The 19962-nt window shown below is 38.6% G+C and overlaps 1 protein-coding gene across 7 annotated transcripts in view; it reads left to right on the top strand.

The window, feature by feature from the left end:
• The window catches only part of Ppp4r3a (protein phosphatase 4, regulatory subunit 3A), a 66262-nt gene that overhangs the window by 34835 nt on the left and 11465 nt on the right, over positions 1 to 19962 (top strand). For 5 of the 7 annotated variants that reach the window (XM_039112354.2, XM_039112355.2, XM_039112356.2 and 2 more), the window contains exons 2-9: positions 4843 to 4898; positions 8750 to 8848; positions 11852 to 12469; positions 15018 to 15095; positions 15200 to 15316; positions 16869 to 17024; positions 18825 to 18956; positions 19057 to 19159. In XM_039112354.2, coding sequence (XP_038968282.1) covers positions 4843 to 4898; positions 8750 to 8848; positions 11852 to 12469; positions 15018 to 15095; positions 15200 to 15316; positions 16869 to 17024; positions 18825 to 18956; positions 19057 to 19159 — 1359 coding nt within the window. The remainder of the gene's footprint in view (positions 1 to 4842; positions 4899 to 8749; positions 8849 to 11851; positions 12470 to 15017; positions 15096 to 15199; positions 15317 to 16868; positions 17025 to 18824; positions 18957 to 19056; positions 19160 to 19962) is intronic. The other 2 variants (XM_063261975.1, NM_001108050.3) reach the window with 1 other exon arrangement.

Raw genomic sequence — 19962 nt, 5'->3', positions numbered from 1 at the left:
CCCTGTCTGCCTGCCTGCTTGCCTGTCTGTCTGCCTGCCGCCTGCAAGACAGGGTTTCTCTGTGTACCCGAGCTGTCCTGGAACTTGGAGATAGATCCACCTCCCTCTGCCTCACCTGTGCTCAGACTAAAAGTGTACACTAAGATTAAAAGTGTGGGTCACTCTGCCCAGCTAATTGGAGCTTTTTCAGTAGGCTGAACAAGTGTTCTTAATTTGACCCAGTAAGAATCAGTAGATAGCAGAGACAACTGATTAGATAGGCTGGAATAAATTTTAAAAGTTGTAAACATGGGAATAAAATAGTAATTTATTTGTTTTTTAGTTATCTTACTTAGCTCCTACATTGGAGAGCTGTTTCCCAAATATCAACCTATAAACTACTCTGGGAGTATCGGGGATCAGAGCTGGACTTCTTAGATAAGGTCAAGGGATATGGGAAAAAGAGGTTTCAGGAAAGATCCTTCCCCATTTCTCAACTTTCCTAATGCTGTAAGCCTTTAATACAGTTCCTCATGTTATGATGATCACCCAACTATAAAATTATTTGTCAATACTTCATAACCATAGTTTTGCTATTGTTACAGATTACAATGTGAGCATTTTTGGAGATAGACATTTACCAATGGGGGTCTTGGTGTACAGCTTGAGAATCACTGTTCTAAATACTGTTTCACCCAGGCTCTTGGGGGTGGAAGTGAAATGCCTCAACTTTGAATGGTCTTTTTTTTTTCCCCCTTTCTGTTGTCCTGATTCTGTAACATTACTGAGAAAGTTAGAAAGAAAATGCAAAAGGACCTGGTGTCTGAAAACTAATTGCCATAGGGGATTAGAAGGCCAGCAGTGTCTTGTGTGCTTTCATTCATTTTATTTTTAACAGCTACAAAGGAAGGTGGATGGATGGGCTTTTTAATTTTTCTCCCCTTCAGTTCTGGGTATCACAGCTGGGGACTTGCATGTGCTAAGCAAATACTACCACAGAGTGATATCTCCTATCCTTTCTTTCAGTTCATGTTTATTACTGATCTTCATTATAGAAATTAAGTAATAGCTAGGGCTAGTTTTTTCAAACATTCAAGCACCAGTGTTTTTTGAGACAGGTTTTCTTCTTCTGCCTAGGGTTATAGATTAGGCTAAGGTGGCTGACTGCTAGTAAGCAAATCTCAAGGGATTCGTGTCTTCACTCTCCTAATGTTGGGATTACAAAAGTGTACTATTGTGTCAGGTTTTCTACATGGGTGCTAGGAATTCAGTTTTTCATGATTGCATGCAAGTACCTTCCTGAGCCAAGTTCTGAACCCTGGCTTTTAAGTAAAAGATAAGTAGATGGATGTGTGTCTGTATGTTAGGTAGACGTGTACATTTAGGCATTTAGTGAAGAGAAAGGAAGGGTTCAACAAGTCAAAAACCACTTAGGTTATACAATAGAAAAAGTCGAGAAGAAAGAATGTACTAAAAATCAGAAACCTTCTGCAGAACAGCAGATAAGCATAATGCTTAGAAACTTTCTCTTCATAAGCCAAGCATGGTGACACAGCTGAATCCTAGCGTTTGGGAAGGGGAGGATCAAAGAACTCTAGTTTGGATTTTTGAGGATGGCTGGCACTACACATGATTTCAAAGCCAACCAAAGTGCCAGAATTCAAGAAGCACTGTTCTTCAGTTTGCTACTCCAGTGATTCATGTTTTTCTAAAACAGTACCAAAGGCCACACATCTTTTTTGTTTTTAAAGCGGGTGTTGACTTTGTAGCATAGACTGGTCACATTCACAGTGGTTCTTCTGCTTCAAGACATTATCATGTTTGTTAAAGTATATGAATTTGTTTTCCTTTTAACACTTGAACATCCCATTTTTATCAAGGTCCATGAATTTGTGCGTGCCTTTGACATTAGAATGATAAACACTAGCCTGACAGCCTCTTCAATACCCTTAACAATGACACTTGACAGTACAAACACAGATACTAGAGCTTATCTAGGACAGTCTTGGGTCTTTCTTGAGTGACAGTACAGGTCCTGCTGTAACTTAAGTTTACTTTTTAGTGAAGTTTGCTTAGTAGTCACGCCACATGATTTATATAAAATCCCATTCTCCCATGAGAAAGGGACTCATCTTTTACAGGAAGAACAAATTTCAGTAGCTTTGTTTTTCCATTAACATTCATCTGTGATCTCTGAGAATAGACAATGATATTCTGAACATCTTTACACTGTAGGAAATCTAACTTATGTCATAACATTTATCTAAAGTTTGGCAGTTCCTCTCAATATATAACCAATAACCTTTCACTTTTGGGGTGTGTGATTTTTTTTTTAATTATTTATGAATATATGTCTACCATGTGCTTATGACCATGTGCTTGGAGACCAGAAGTTGTCGGACCCCCTAGAGTAGAACCATCTCTGCCTTTAGATGTAATGTGTCTTCTAAAATAAGACGTCTGCAGTACTGAGGATTGAACGTAGAATCTCACATACTAGACAAGCACTGCCAAGTTGTCGGACCCCCTAGAGTAGAACCATCTCTGCCTTTAGATGTAATGTGTCTTCTAAAATAAGACGTCTGCAGTACTGAGGATTGAACGTAGAATCTCACATACTAGACAAGCACTGCCAGGGAGCTGTTTCCCTGACCCTTAAATTAAAACTAACTTATTTTTTAAAAAGAAAACAAAACCAGGTTTGTTTTGTTTGGATTTTTGTTTTTGTTTTCATTCTTGTGATTTTTCTAGCGTTAGATTGTGTTTTGTTTTGTTTTCAGATGGTCTTACTGTGTAGCCCAATGACTTCTAGCTCCCAACATGTAGGTGGATTGCTTTTGAGAATTCAAGTTGTAATCCTTTTTTTTTTTTTTTTTTTTTTTTTTTTTTTTTTTTTTTTTGGTTCTTTTTTTCGGAGCTGGGGATCGAACCCAGGGCCTTGCGCTTCCTAGGCAAGCGCTCTACCACTGAGCTAAATCCCCAACCCTCAAGTTGTAATTCTTAATGGATTTTTGTTGAGCTGGATTTTTTTTTTTTTTAGATTTATTTTTAATATGTGTACGTGGGAGTGGTATGTGCACATGAATTCGGGTGCAGGTAGAAGTCCTAAACATTGTCCTAATTTGCCTGCATTTTTCTTGTAATGGATCACTAGCATAGGTCTTAGTTCAATAAAACAAAAATCCGAAAGTTGTGAATAGAGTTAAATGATTAATTTGATAAAAGTTGGGGGATAGGAAGGTGATTAAAACCTCTTCTCTCCCTAAATTGTAGTAATTCTTGCCCTAACTTCAGTAAGCAAAATGTTCGGAAGGGGCACAAAGGAAAGAACGCTGAAAAAGGAGGATTTGGTAGGTGTGGGTAAACAACAAAATGTTTAGTTATTTAAGTTCTGAGAGGATAAGAGGTTTTAAATGGGGTCCCTTAGCACTGCTCTGAGAAAACTTACCAAGAGCGTTTAGGATAAGGCCAAAGTGAATTTAGAAGTAGTAAGCATTGGCTCTTTGTCAGCTTCAGGAGTGTGTGAAACAGCTGTAAGGTGTGATACGAGAAGGGAGGAAATAGCTGCCAAGAAAAACTTTCTCAATCCAAAACTCCTGTTTAGATATTCTGTCCCCAGATAAACTAGAACTGGATGGTGAGATAATGTGTAGACCCTTACTCTTAAACTGTGCAGAGGGCAGAGGGGCAGACATGGTGTGTGAGCATTATGGTGCATGCTCTTAGCCTGAGCTATTCCGGAGACCAGGTAGGAGAATCATAATTTTGATGTCTGTGTTACATAGTGAAAACACAACAAAATACAGGACGGGTGGGGAAAATAGAAAATCAAAGCTGCTTCTTCATATTTTGAGTTTTACTTATGTCGTTACTTATGCTTGATGTGAATTCTTCCCACTACAAAACCCCATTTCTTGCCTTGACACTGGTCACACTATTTACATTACTAGAATACTATTCAAATATTCTGTACAGCATAGCAGACATTATTAGCTCCCGATTATCTGAGGATTTCAGAGGCTACAAACAAAATAATGGTATAGAATTGTGTGAATAGAATAGAGTAGAGTAGAATAGAATTGTACTGATTGAGATCAGTACATGTTATTTATATACTGTGCTGTGTAAATATAAGTGGTGTAATTTTAGAAATTAACATCTGGTTTCATACTTCTGGTTTGCTGTCTTATGCTCTCTATAAATTGTTAGATTTGTTGAGAAGGGGGTGCCAGAAGAGGGTCTAGACAAGGTTTTTGTGAGTAGCCTTGGTTGTCCTGGAACTCATTCTGTTGACCAGACTGGCTCCCACCTCCACTTCCTGTGTTCTGGGATTAAAGGTAAACACCACCACCCCAGCCAGATTGTCAGGTTATTGTTTCCCAGGCTTCACACTTCATATTATCATATTTGTCTTATGAAACAATAAAACAGAACAAAAACAGAGACAAAGGTAAATGTGGCTAGGGGGTGTAAACATACTTGAGACTTGAACTTAATTGTACTATACCAAAAATCCCAAAAAGGTAAGCAGGTTTCTTAAGCTACAAGTTACTGTATTTAAATTCCTTGATTGCATTTGTTTGTATAATGTGAGACTATCTCTGCCAAGGTGATCCTGTAGAGATAGCTTTCAGGAATAGTGAATTCCATAGTAGTTTTGGGGATCAAAATCAAGTCATCAGGCTCTCACAGAGAATACTTTTTACCTGCTGAGCCATCGTCTGGTCAGCCCCAAATTACATTTCTTTAAAATGTGTTCCTTAACTCTGAAGGTTTATATGCAACTGGCTGAGAAAATAGGCATAAATATACATGGAAATCTAATTTTCTGTTTTGTAATAACAAATTTTTCCTATTTTATAGGTTCTCTTCTTCTAGAGTCCAAAATAAACCCTAACACTGCATACCAGAAACAACAGGTAAAAAAAGAAAAGTTAAGCTGTTGTGTATTGTGTGTTATCTTTTCAATTTGGTAATTAAGTAAGTTTACCATTGGATTTCTTACAGTAAAATCAGAACAGATTATATAACATTTTGCCAGTCTCGTGTTTAAAGAGTGTGTGTGTGTGTGTGTGTGTGTGTGTGTGTGTGTGTGTGTGTGTGTGTGTGTCCGTCCGTCTGTCTGTCTGTCCGTCTGTCTGTCTGGTACCCGTAGAGGTCAGAGAACAATTTGACAAAGCTAATTCTCTCTTCTGGGTGTAAGACTTGGGTTGTCAAGTTTGATGACAGCCATCATTACATGGAGAATCTCTTTGCATACAGTCTAATTTTACCAGTCTGTTAATGGCTAAAAGGTGCTTGTTTGTTTGTTTGTTTGTTTGTTTGTTTGTTTGTTTTATGTGTATGGTTATTTTACCTGCAAATATAACATGCATGACTGATGCCCCCAGGAATTGAGTATCAGTCAGAAGAGGGCATTAACTCCTCTTTGGAATAGTTGTAAGCTGCCAATGTAGGTGTTGGGAACTAAACTCAGATTCTCTGCAAAGGCAGCAAATACTCTGAACCACTGAGCCATTTCTGTGGCCTTAGTTTATTTTGTCTTTTTGTTTCTTTTCTGCTGATAAAAGAACTCTATACCTCCTGCAGGCTGACAAGCTTGTGATCACTTGACTGTATCACCAGCCACTATTTTATTTTTGTGTGTCTCCATGCGTGCATGTGTGCATGCATGTGTTCAGGTGCCTGCAAAGCTAGAAAAGAGTTTTGGATATCTTGGAGTTAACAGGTGTTTGTGAGACACCTGACATAGCTGTGGTCCTCTGTCAGACTTACAACTAAGCACTTATACTCATTTAGCCTCTCTTCCCAGTTTTTAGCCACTTTTCTTTTTTAAAGCTTCCTTAAGCTGAGTTCACATTCCAGACATTCTAGCAATGCATGGTTCTCTAAAATTAAAATAGCAGTTTCTTTGTTTTACCTGAAGGAGAGAATGACCATTGATATAATAATCAACTACTAACAAAGCCATGTGGTTGAAGTTCCTTTCTGTGCTGTCACAGATGATTCTGTAGACAGAATGTTAGAATGTCCTCTAGAACAGTGTTCTATAGATAGGAGTCAGAAACTGATTTAGTGGGACCTTAGAGCGCTGTTAAAAATTTTTGAAAATAACTTGACTGAATCTGTACTCATTCTTATTTCCTTCTAACTTGGTAAGTTCTTCATATAGTACATACACGTATTATCTTGAATTATTTTGCATATATAAATAAAATATACTGAGTGTTTATTGGAATCAAAAAATCTCTTTATTGCCCTGGAGGATGGAAAAAATTATATTAACAACCAATTTATAAACATGGTACTTTGCTTAATTGTTGAGTATTAAAATAGGAGTAGAAGAAAGTTAGTATTGGTAAGGGATAATAACACGTGCCTTGTAAGGTGGAAGATGGAAGGACCAGGACCCTTAGCTATAAGGTTTGAGGTCTCGTCACAGAAAAAAACTGACATAACCTCAGTGGGGTATAGAACAAATGTAAGGTCATAACAATGCTTGTGGTATATACTACTCAGTACTCAGGAGGCTGAGTCAGGCAAGCTTAGACAGGTAAGATCCTATTTTAGATGTAAAACAACATAAATTTTTACAATTTGAGATGTTGGGGAGTGCAGGCAGGAACCACTGACACTCACTAGCCTTGATCCCACTTTTAGACTGGAAACTTGGCAGAAATGTTCCTGAGCAGCATGAGAAGGATATGGGGACATTGATGAGGGCTATGGGCTTAGTGAGACTTGCAAATGCCTACCTCCAGCTGGTTGGAGCAGCTGCATACCCGAAGCAGAGATTACCCAGCTCAAGTACTCACTGAAGGCTTCTAGGGTTAAGAGGAGTTGCATGGATCCCTAGGGAGAACTCAGCCTTTGGGTAGAGGCTGGCCCAGATTATAGGACTTCAACAGGAGCTAGACACTCTAGCTACTGCATCTAGAACATGGGAGAGAGGGGCTGGACTCCGAAGGAAGACCTCCCAGAGGCTAGGTAGAAGGAGCCCACTGCTCAAGCCTTTCTATGTGGAAATGTGTGGAATAAGACTCTTGCCCCAAGGCCCAAGGGCAAGGCAAGTCCAGATCTCCAGCTTAGCTCCAGAAACCGTTCAGTGCTCCTTGGTGATGCTATGATAGAGGATTGCCACCTGATGCATCCTTAAGAACCCACAATTTAGTGCTCCTTTAGGTGACTCTAGCAGCTATAACCACTCAAGCCTCATAGTGAAAGGAGTTTCTTCCCCTGAAAGTTTCTCCTGTTTACACTGCTAATTAGTCATTGCTATAGACTTTGTAGTGGCTACACAGGTTCATTAAACCTTTGCCTCATGACTCCTTTTTGTTTTGATTAGGCTGGTTATTAGCTCCCCCCCCCCTTTTTTTTTAGAATACTAAATACTGAACTAGGTAAAGAGACATGTAGTAGTAATCTTAGCTACTCAGCTACTCAGCCCAGTGCAAAGCTACCTAGAACAATACTATGAGACCCCATTTCAAAATAAAGTTCTGGGCTAGTAAGATGATTCAGCCAGTTAAAGTACTTGTGTCAAGCCTGACAACTTGAGTTCTAGCTCCTGCATCTACATGGTAGATGGAGAGGACAGAAGCTTACTAGTTGTTCTCTGGCTTTCATAGTGCTCACTCCCTCCATACAATGCACTAATAAGTATACATCTTTATGCATGTGATGATTTGCATCCATGTATATATGTGTGTGTGTGCGTGTGCGTGTGCTATGTGTGCTTGTTGCCTGAAGAGGTCAGAAGGGGGCATTGGATTCCGTGGAACTGGAGTAACAGACAGTTGTGGGCTTCCATACAGGTTCTGGGAACCAAACTCCACTCCTCTGCAAGAGCAGCAGATGCTCTTGAACACTGTGCCATCGCTCTTAAACTTTATCACAGATAAAGTCAAGTCCTATTAGAATGTCGGGAAAGAGTGGTGGAAGCTAGGAATGTGCTATTTCTTGACACATGGTGCATTTATGAAGGTACTAAAAATAAGACTAGAGGAGTGGGTCACATGTTACGAGTGTAACCAGGCTTGTTTTGAGAGCAGGTCTCACATTGTAGTACAGCATGGCTTAGAATTCATTCCACAGCCCGTTCTAGCTTCACACTCAAGGCCGCCATCCTGCCTCAGCCCCCTGAGTGTTGGGTTAAAGGCATGGCTCATTCATTCCTGACCTAACCAGTAATCTCAGAGGCTAAAGAAGCCATAGGTAAAGAATAGGTATTGACAGCCGGGGGAAGGGATGGATTGATTGTTGGACATTTTAATGAGACTATACTATACATTGGGGCTCAGCAGTTAAGAGCACAGGCTGCACTTCCAAAGGCCCTGGATTTGATTCCTACTCGTAACCATCTGTAACTCCAGCTCCAGGGGATCCAGTACCCTCTTTTGGACTCCAAAGGTGTTGCACAGGCATGCACAAACAAATGTAATGCATGAAGTGGTCTTGCTGCAATGGTTTGGGGGGTGTTTGTTTTTTTTAGTATGTGAGTATCATGTATACATTGTATTTTCAGTGTTTTTCATATATTGGCCAAACTTTTATTTCTAAAACATTGTTTCACTTGTATAGATTTGACAGAGTGAATTGTATTTAAATTGTTTTAAAAAAGCATTTAATTATAAGCAGAAGTGTTGGAAATGTAAAAAAAAAAAACAGTGTTCTGAATTTCTGTTGTCTGTTACTTTATTCATTTGCTACATATACCTTGAAGGGTTTGTGAAAACACGTGTAGTAATTCAGACTTCTTTTTTATTCAAAGGACACTCTGATTGTGTGGTCTGAAGCAGAAAATTATGACTTGGCCCTTAGCTTTCAAGAAAAAGCTGGATGTGATGAAATTTGGGAAAAAATATGTCAGGTAATTATGAGCATAGAGAAACAATACAGTTTTTAGTAACTTTCCATTCAACATACAAAATAGTGGGTTTCATGGTAATATTAAATATAAATACATTGTTGTACATTGTTCACATCTCCCTTGATTCCCTATTCCTTCAAGTAGTCCTGCTTTTGTCAAGTGTTAAAGCTAGATTCTGCCTATGAAAGAAAACACAGAGTTTATCTTTCTTCTCTATTACCTAACTGTTGCTTCCCCCTTAAGATCTCCTTCAGGATACACTTATCCAAAGCATAGCAGCCCCTGTGCTGAGGATAAACTGGGGCAGAGGGGAGTTTCCCAGATGAGAGATTGGGGAGTGAGAGGCAATCCCTTCAGCAGATCCTGAAGGCAGGAACAGCACAGTCTGCAGACACCAGACATGGTTGGAAGGCAGAGGGGAGCCAAGGGTGACTCAAGTTTTGGCCTGAGCAAGAAGAAGTTGTCAGGAGAGCTGGGGGCTGGGCTTGGTGGCACATGCTCTGGAAGTAGAGGCAGGTAGATCTCTGAGCTCAAGGCCAGCCAGGGTTATAAAAAGAAGCCCTGTCTTTAAAAAAACAAAAATCCTTACCAAATAAACAGCCTATTCTATATTCTCTTTTGGAGGATAAAGACAGAGTGTAGGAATTAGGACTACAGCCGTAGTGAAAACTTGTGTAATCAACAACATAGAATCAATTTGAGATTATTCCTGGTAGAAATTAAATGTGTGTGTGGCATTCTTCCAATAGTGCAGCCCAACTGGTTTAAAGCCAAGGTCATATCACTTTCTAGTGTATTTCAAGTCATCAGTCATCAACCCTTGCAAAATCTGTCAATATCAGTGTGTGCTCCTGCATGTGTGTGTGTCTTATCCTTGTATTCCCCACCACCACTACCACGGTCATGCTTTGAAGTCTTGGCTAACCTGCAAGTCAATATGCAGACCTCAGATTCACAGATATGCTTGCCTTCTAAGTGGTAGGACTAAAGGCTTATACTGTGTCTTGCCAAGCAATTTCATATAGGACCTAAATTTTACATCCCTTTACCACTTTTGCTTGACCTACTGGGTTGATCTAATAGTGTTCTAAATACTCAGCAAGATTTATCTCATTTCACGATCCTCTTAAGCTTAAATTTTTTTTAACTGTAAAGACTTCTAAGTCCCCTTTTCTTTTTAAATTAGCATATATTAAGGATTCACTATGACACTTTCAGCCATGTACACAATTGTTACTCAGTACCCTCCTTTACCCTCTTTTGTCCCACTCCTACTAATACTTTTTTCAATGAACCTGTTCTACTTCAGTGATGTCTGTGTGTCCTTTCAGTTTATCTGTCCAACTATCACAGTGAATTTCACTAAGGTTGTTTGATAGAAGAGCTTGGGTATCCTACACCACTGATAGAAATGCCTCTTTTCACATCCCTCATTGACCATTGCTGTGTATGAATGCCCAGGGTGGGTGGGAGTGACAAGGACCCACAATCCCCCTCCCCTTCCATGACAGAATGTCAGTGGGCCCAGTATTGCAAGTAATCTTAGCTGCTCTGAGTTCAACAATGCCGTGGCATTCCCAGAAGACAGTGGTCTGCAGTACTACATTCCCACCCCCTCTGGCTTTCATATTCTTTTCTATTCCTTCTCCAGTGATGTTTTCTGAATCACCCTTGGAGAGATGTCCAACTTGTGGGTGGACATTAACAGTCATTGCCACTACCACAAGAAGCTGCTTCTCTCAACAGAGCTGACAGCAACATTAATATCCAGCCAATAATAGTTTTTAGAAAGAAATTTAAAAAAAAAACACGTCATGTCCATTTACCAAGACAAATTACTAGTTGTACTTGGGCCTGTGATCTCCCTAGCTGTGGCTTTTGACCAGATTTATTATAGCAGATGTGAATTCGGTTCCCTGGATTGGGCATCAGATCTAATCTAAGTGCAGTTGGTTACCTCCAGAACAGACTTGCTGCTGTTGAGCTCAACTTGCCTGGTAACTTAAGTGTTGAAATGAGTTGGATAGAAAGTGAGACTGCTGAGTGTTCCGCAGTAGCACACAACCCGGTTTCTGCCTGTTCTCTGTGTCTTGCAGCCACCACATGTGTCTTCAACAGTACGGTTTTAACTGCTTGTTTTTAAGTCTCTTTTGTATTTAGAACTTATACAGTGACATAAAGTTGGGATTTATAACAGCCTTCTGGAGAATTATGAAGGCTACAAATTTATTTATATATATATGGAAAAGAGAAAACATTTTCCTTGCTTGCTTATTTAACTTTAGCAGATAGTTCTGTGGACAGTTATTGACATACAGATCTCACTTACTGTATGTGTGGCTTTGTTACTATGGGTGGACTGTGCCCTGACCAGCTTTCCTTATCATAGGGCTATTTCCTAGCATTTATAACAGACCATTGATAAACTTTGGTCTAAAGCTAGTTTGTCTCTGTCTTTGGGATCAATTGACATTTGGGGTTTTTCCTTTTTGTTTATAATTATACATATTTATTATGACCATATCATTATTTGATATTCATTTGAATTTTACTTAAATACTGAATTTATCCAATGTATGACACACTTCTGGGAATGTTTCTCTGGACTTTACCTAGTTAGAAAAGACATGGATAGAAAACTGTATGCTTTGATATTATTTGATACTATATTTGTGTAGGTCGTGAGGTGACTATGATGACAGTCTCAGTTTAGGCTGGCTTAGATACTTGCTCCTGACACTTGTGCTTCAGGAGGCTGTTTATTTAATCCTTGTACTTTCAGTTAGTTTTCAGAAACAGGAAAACGTCACTGGAGAGTTGCAGTGTAGTAGACAGTTGTATTAAGTTTGATAAAAGATTCTTAAATCTTGAAATTTGTCATTGCAGTGGGGGGTTTGTCTTGTGCTTTTTTTGTTGTTTGTTTTTTTAAATGTGTCCTTCATCTAAGGCTGTTGTCTAGATTTACTGTTTGACTTTGGTTAGCTAACACAGTCTTTTTTATAGGTTCAAGGAAAGGACCCTTCAGTGGACATCACTCAGGACCTGGTAGATGAGTCTGAGGAGGAGCGATTCGATGACATGTCCTCGCCAGGTCTAGAGCTGCCATCGTGTGAGCTGAGCCGGCTTGAGGAGGTTGCAGAGCTTGTGGCTTCGTCCTTACCTTCCCCCCTCCGGCGGGAGAAACTTGCACTCGCACTGGAGAACGAGGGTTATATTAAAAAGCTTTTAGAGCTTTTCCATGTGTGTGAGGATCTGGAAAACATTGAAGGACTGCACCACTTATATGAGATTATCAAAGGGATCTTCCTCTTGAATCGAACTGCTCTTTTTGAAGTTATGTTCTCTGAGGAATGTATAATGGACGTCATTGGATGCTTGGAATATGACCCAACTTTATCACAACCACGAAAACACAGGGAATTTTTAACAAAAACAGCTAAGTTTAAAGAAGTAATTCCCATATCAGATCCTGAGCTGAAACAAAAAATTCATCAAACATACAGAGTTCAGTATATACAAGACATGGTTCTCCCTACCCCTTCAGTCTTTGAAGAAAACATGTTATCAACACTTCACTCCTTTATCTTTTTCAACAAGGTAGAAATTGTTGGTATGTTACAGGTAAGTTGGGTCATTCTCCATTTTCTGTCCCCTGTCTGTTCCTCCCCTACTTATAAAAAGGTACCTACCTGTTTTAATTGATAACATTTAAAATGCTAATTGCTTTAAGCAAAAAAATTAATTTCTTAAATCATTACAATGAAACAGTCTTGTGATGGTAAATATTTTGACTACTAATTTGCATTGATAAATAATGATATTTTGGAGACCTTATGGTTGTTGTCTTCTGGATAGGGATAGCAAGAGTGACAGACAGCACTTGGTTAGCACGCACTGGAAGTCTATACTTAGCCTCAGACATCATCAGTTACAAAGGGAACAATTTATGGGGATAACACTAATAAAATAACTGATGGAGCTAGAGGTGTAAGAACATATACTGTTCTTCTAGAGAATTGGAGTTTGGTCCTATTACCCATATTAGGTACCTATAATCACATGTGCGTGCACGGGACCTCCCAAAAGTATGCTTTGTATAGCTCAGGGTGTTGGCAGTTTGGATTCTACCTAGTTGTTATTGATAGCTGCTATGTGATTTGAGCAGCTGTTTAACCTCCTGCATTTCCCATCTGAGGATATTGGTACCATAGGATACTATAAAGTGTCTGAAGATCAAGTGAAACCATAAAGTAAATTGTTGAATGTTTTTATAAAACTTAGGAGCTTTAAAAAAGGATCTCTATTAATGATTGATTTGAATGTGAACTATGTTACATAGTATTTGACAAAATGAATAATAGAATTTTTCTATTTCATGTGGGGGTGGTGTAGTATTTGTACACACAGAGGCCAGAGGGTGTCCTCTGTTAATTTGCTGACTTGTTTCTCTCTGGACTATGTGACATTTGTCCATTTCCAACTCCACTCATTGGGGGCTGATGGTGTATATAAGATTATTCCCAGCTTGTTGTCTAGGTGCTGGGTTCTCAACTTAAGTTCTCATGGTTGCACATCAAGCTCTCAAACACCGAGCTTTCTCTCCAACCCCTGAAGCATAGTTTTTTCTACCAGTCTTTTCCATGTACACATAAAAAGGTACACACTTTACCTTTGACTAGTTCTTCTGTAATACATTATTCTGATGCTAAGCTGGGATATATGCTGAAATTGGATATTATTAGTTTCGTTAAAAAAAGAAAACTCGGTCAGAATCATATGTGTTTATGCCTATTTATACTTTTTTAGAAGTGACCAGCTTTATAATCGAGTATCAGAGAAAATGTTTGCTGAACAGCTACCATAGTGAATATATTCCTTATCACATACGACCAACAAGATGGCTCAATGCTAGGAGAAAACCAACTTCCAAAAGTTATTCTCTGCCCTCCATATGTGCTCTTGGCATACCACTCCCCTCACTCCTAATATATAGATAAATGTAATTTCTTTAAAAAAAAAAAAAAAGACTAACGTACTAGGCTTCATTCACTTACACTTTAGCTGGAATAGTATTGAATGTACTCAGAAATAAGGAAATAGATGTAAATTCTCAAAATCTAGATGAGAAAATGTCATGAGGAAAATTCAGTTGGTACCAGAGATGATTTGTATGGTCTGTTAATTTTTTCAGAAAAATATCCTGTGATAGACTCTTTTGAGGCCTTTTCAAAATTAATATGTTAAATTATTAGTGTGTTAATATTTTCAAAATAATTTAATGTGATAAAGACTATGTAATAAAAAAGACTAATGGTTATCTTCAAATAACAGATTGTTTTAAGAGCTCTAGTTTTAACATTTTAAAAACTTAATCATTTTCTGAGTCTTTGAAACTTGAAGAAAGTTTCATTTTCATCCTTACCAGAAGAAGATTGTAAAATCTTAATTTCATGTAAACTTGGAAAAATGAGCTTGGCAAACACTGGTTGCATTTTGTGTGTGTGTGTGTGTGTGTGTGTGTGTGTCTGTTTAAGACAGGATTTTGTGTGTGTGTGTGTGTGTGTGTGTGTGTGTGTGTGTGTGTGTGTGTGTGTGTCTGTTTAAGACAGGATCTCTTTCCAGCCTCTCCCCCTACCCCCTTTCCCAGTGCCGTGATTTTTAAAGTATTTGCCACCAGCTAGGCCAAGTTACAATGGATGAGTAATACAGCTATTCTCATTCATTTGCCTACTGCCTGACTATTCTCCTACAGTACTAATGAGAAACCACTGGCCTGTAGGATATGAAACAGTTTCTTGTTGGGTTAGGAAAAGTCTGGTCAAAGTACAAAGGAAATCTCTCTGATAGAAATCTCCAATTTATCATTGTTTAGTTTGAGACGGTCTCACTATGTAGCCTCGACTGGCCAGGAGCTCATTCATTATGTAGACCAGGTAGGTGGGCCTGAAACTCAGATACCCACCTGCTTCTGCCTTCCTAGCACAAAGAATAAAGGCATGCACCCCCATGTTTGGCAGTATGTATACATAAATATATACTATATATACATATATATCTTTTAATTTTTTTCCTGTTTTTTTTTAAATTGTCATCTTTGTTTTATATCATGCTGAAATTGTATTTTATACAGTCTTACCAGGAAGACTTAAATCTGTCATTTATTTCATAGGAAGATGAAAAATTTCTGACAGATTTGTTTGCACAACTAACAGATGAAGCAACAGATGAGGAAAAAAGACAAGAATTGGTAAGAAATCAAATACTAGGGGGCAAAGAAGTAAAACAACGTCACTCAATCCTTTTCTAATTTTAGATTAACCTTTTAATACTTGTCCTTTTTCCTGATTTCAGGTTAACTTTTTAAAAGAATTTTGTGCATTTTCTCAAACGCTACAACCCCAAAATAGAGATGCTTTTTTCAAGACTTTGTCAAATATGGGCATATTACCAGCTTTAGAAGTCATCCTTGTAAGTTTGCTTCTCTTCATTCTGAACCACCCATGGGAGCCCGTATCAAAAGCTGAATGTGATGTCATACAATTTTACTGTTGGAAATTGTATCACTCCTTCCTTTCCTCCTTCCCATGCTCTCTCTTAAATTAATGGCCTCTTTTCTTTAATAATTACATATACACCTACATACATATATACAACCAACTGTTTTTATATAAGCAAATCATTTGAGTGTGGCTAATACTTAATGCTAGCTATGTATTACATAAAGTTAACAGAAGCAGTACAGTCCCAGTATTAGAGTAGACTGCTTAGATAAAATAATTTTCTGTTGGGTGTGGTGGTGTACACCTCTAATCTCAGGTAAAGGCTGTCGAATTTCTGTGAGATTGAGGTTGGCCTGTTACACAGTGAATTCCAGGGCACTGAGAGCCATGTACTGAGACTTTGTCATACACACACACACACACACACACACACACACACACAAACAAATTTATTACCTCTTTAATAATTAGCTTTGTAGCCTATCAAATGAAATGTTAAAACAAAACCACAAGGCTGAACATAACTCATGCTCATGCCTCCAGGCCTTTTTTCCTTTTTTTTTTTTTTTTTATAAATGCTTAATGCTTATATATTAAGGAGGCTGGGGAGATGGATCAATATATCTTAAGTATATAGGTATGCCTGTGATCCCAGAACTCATGATTAAATGGTAGTGGACTGAGGCAGGGATTGTCTAGTTCCTCACTAGGACAGTTCGTCTTGAGTATGCAGCATAGCAGTAGACACCAGAGAGCCTTGCCTCCTAAGGTTTACCCTTTACCTTAGTATGTATGTTGCCTGTCTCCCACTCCAAATAAGGTTTGTGTGTGTGTATTTAAGTATGGTCACACATGACTATGTGGAAGTCATAGCACTACTTGGGTATCAATCTTTCCCTTCCATCCTGTTGGAGAGTCTCTTGCTGTGTGCCACATACTGTCTAGATTAGGAACTTTGAGAGATTCTTCTGCCTTCACCTCCATAGGAACACTGAGCTTACAGTTTGGGCACTATCATCCCTGGCCGTACTTGGGTTCTTGGGATTTGAACTTGGGGTTTTATTTTGTTTTGCTTGGGGGTGAGTGAGTGTTGTAGTTTTGTTTTATTTTGCTTTCTTGACAAGTGCTCTATCAAGCAATCTCCTTAGCCCTTAGATAAATGTTTACAGTTTTGACCATTGACCATTTCATACAGTGTGCTGCGATCATGTTCGCCCATCCCACTCTTGCTGAATCTCCCCCCTCATGTTGTTCGTTCGTTCGTGTGTGTGTGTCTGTCTGTCTGTCTCTGTGTCCGTCTGTCCCACTGGTTTTAAGTAGGGCAGCTCATACAAGTAAGCATGTATAAGGAGTTGTTTGCTGGAACATGAAGCAGCTTATAAGTAGCTACACCAACAGGAAAAGTTGCTCCCCAGCAACCATGTAGACGTGTCTCTTATGTTGTAGTACTTTGTGGTAATCTCATTGATAAAGTTCTGTGTTTTTAAGATTAAAAGAGACTGGTACTTTTTCCTTTGCAGGGCATGGATGATACACAGGTGCGAAGTGCTGCTACTGATATATTCTCATACTTGGTTGAATATAACCCATCCATGGTACGAGAGTTTGTCATGCAGGAGGCACAACAGAATGATGATGTAAGTAAGAAGTTAACAGAGCAAAAAATAACCAGCAAGGTAAATATTATTTACACTAATAGTATTTATGCATAGGAGGCTTTAGCTGGGGTTATGTATTTTTTAAGATCTAAACTAATGTGCTTTTTGGGAAGGGGTAGCCATAACGTCAGATGGCTCACTCTTTCCCTCAGTTTCCTCTGCCTTAGTTTATAAATTTATTGTATTTGAAGTCAGCTTTTTTAATTGTGAAGTTGACTTGACTGTAATGATTTATTTAGACCCTTAAATCAATTGACCATTCTGAATGTGGACGATGAATAACATTCATTGGAAAGAACTACCAGAGGTGGATTCTCAGAATTCATCAAGAGGAAAGAGATAAAATATGGCCCCTGAAAACTATTAGGGAGGAATAAGAAGCAGCTATTGCCTGTATGCTGTGGCTGCATTTAATCAGAAATTAGAGTCAGTGAATTGGCTTTAAAAGTAGCTTAGACTGGTAGTGTACATTGAGTGTGTAGTACATGATATGTGAAGAAGCCTGAATGTGTATGTTCTTCCACTCTGTTTTTTAAACCAATGCCTCTGGTTTTTGGTTTTTGGTGTTTGTTTGTTTTTTCTCTTTCTAAATTTTTGGAAGCTACTTTTTACTCATTAAGCTATCTTGAATTCCTTGAGAATGGGAAAATGATGTCTCTTTTAGGGGAATGGACTCTGCAAAATGTCAGCTTGCAGTGTTTCTTACAAAATGAAACAGCTTCTATTTTTAAAAATCTACTGTGCCAGATTGAAGTTGAATGCCTAGTAATGTCTATATTTATGTTTGTTTTCAAAATTATAGTGTAGAGTATATGCAGAGCTGTATCATGAATTACTGAATCTTTATATTTCTCTTCTATGAAATAGTCCTATCTTAAGAACCAGAATATCTTGAGTAATTAAAACTAAAGGCTATTCTTGTAGGCCCTGTAGCCACTGGGTGAGCAGACATGCCTGTGTGTCTTCACACTTCACAAACATGCATAAGGCCTCTGGATTTCATTTTCCAATCATTTCCATATACTGTCTGTATTTTCTTTGTCCTTGTCTGTTTTACCCTAGCATATATAGGCAAATGGACAGAGTTTACTCGCTTTACCTCCCTCAGTTTTTCTTTGTCCTTTGGGCCAAGAACACCATCCCTAAAAGGTCCTTAGGAAAAACAGAAGTTGGTTTTCTTTGACATTTGGAATCCACATAATATACTATTGTTCTGTACACTCTAGTCTCCTTTTATTCAATTTGTTATTTCCATAAAGGAAAACTATAAAAGTAAATGCAGTGAAACCAAAGCAGGCTTATAAATTCTAGCTAAGTAGTCTTAACATACATACATGAAGCCATACATGTGAAGCTCATGAGCTTTCTACAAAAGGTCGATGAAGTTAGTACAGAAGCAAGACATTTTAACACCCACCCTGACCTTTGTGGTTTGTTTTGTTTTGGTCCCCCCTCCCTTCTTTAATGAGATGAGTTTAAAGGTAATAGAAAAAGCCAGAGGTGGTGGCACACTCCTTTAATCCCAGCACAGGGGAGGCAGAGGCAGGCAGATCTTTATGAGTTGTGCCTTTTAGTTCTAGGCCAGCCAAAGCTGCATAGTAAGATCCTGTCTCAGAGAGTGGAGGAGGAGGACTTTTAAACTTCTTTTGGTACTATTTATTGTCTTTGAACCACCATCAGGCAAAAGAGACACTTCCATTTATCCTGTTAAATGATCAGTCATTCTTTTTTACTTGAGGTTAACAAGACAGCTAGAGGTAGCGGTAATGCCACAATATCTGTCTTAGTAATCTGTATTATGTGTATTTTTGTCACCAGGATATTTTGCTCATCAACCTCATTATAGAACATATGATTTGTGATACAGATCCAGAGCTTGGAGGAGCAGTCCAACTTATGGGCCTGCTTCGAACTTTAGTTGACCCAGAGAACATGCTAGCCACTGCCAATGTGAGTCATAGCCATTTCTCCTTTTTCATAGTAGTATCTGTTTTATTGCTAGTAGGAACCAATACAGTTAAAGTTCATCAAAGTATTTTTGATTCCATAGAAAACAGAAAAGACTGAATTTCTGGGTTTCTTCTACAAGCACTGTATGCATGTTCTCACTGCTCCCTTACTAGCAAATACAACAGAAGATAAGCCTAGTAAAGGTAAGATAATACAGCTTCATAGTTTTCTTGAATTGTGAAACTTAAAGCTGATGTTGAGTAACTAGATTTAAGACATTGGGTCTAGAGAAATAACTCAAGGGTTAAGAGCACTGGTCCTCTTCCAGAGGACCCTGGTTTGATTCTAAGCACCTAACACAGCAACTAACAACAGTCTTTACTCCAGAAAGACTTTACCGGCTCATGTAACACTCTCTTCTGGCTTTCTGTGGGCACTGCGCACACACACATGGGCTCAGAAATATATTTAGGGAAAACACTAATGCATATAAAATAAAAAATAGAGCTGGAGAAATGGTTCAGAGGTTGAGATCTGATGCCCTCTTCTGGCCTGCAGGTGTATGTGCATGCAGAACATTGCATACATAATAAATAAATCTTTTAAAATAATAAGTCTCTAAAGGGAAAGACAGAGACAGGGACACCAGGATACATCCTAAGAAGGAGGTAACAATCTTTAAAGTTTTATAATTAGATTGAGTGAGATTTAGTCATGTGTTTTCAAGAGACTTTTAAGGTGAATTTTGTTTAAAAGCACCATAATCGCAGCTAACAGAAAAGTACAAAAGAAAGTAATTTGTTTTCCTGGTCAGTCAGTCAGGTGGCTGATTGATTGAGAGATATTGTTAAGGGATCCATGTTGGTCTCAGGTCTTCTTGTTTCAGCCTCTCCAGTGTTGGGACAAGTGTGTGCCACAGTAAATAGCAAACTCTTTTCTTTTGTCTTTTGTCTTTTTTTTTTTTCGGAGCTGGGGACCGAACCCAGGGCCTTATGCTTGCTAAGCA

The sequence above is a fragment of the Rattus norvegicus genome, chromosome 6 (assembly GCF_036323735.1).
Source record: "Rattus norvegicus strain BN/NHsdMcwi chromosome 6, GRCr8, whole genome shotgun sequence".
NCBI classification, from domain to species: domain Eukaryota; kingdom Metazoa; phylum Chordata; class Mammalia; order Rodentia; family Muridae; genus Rattus; species Rattus norvegicus.
This window is presented reverse-complemented; position numbering and strand designations above follow the sequence as displayed.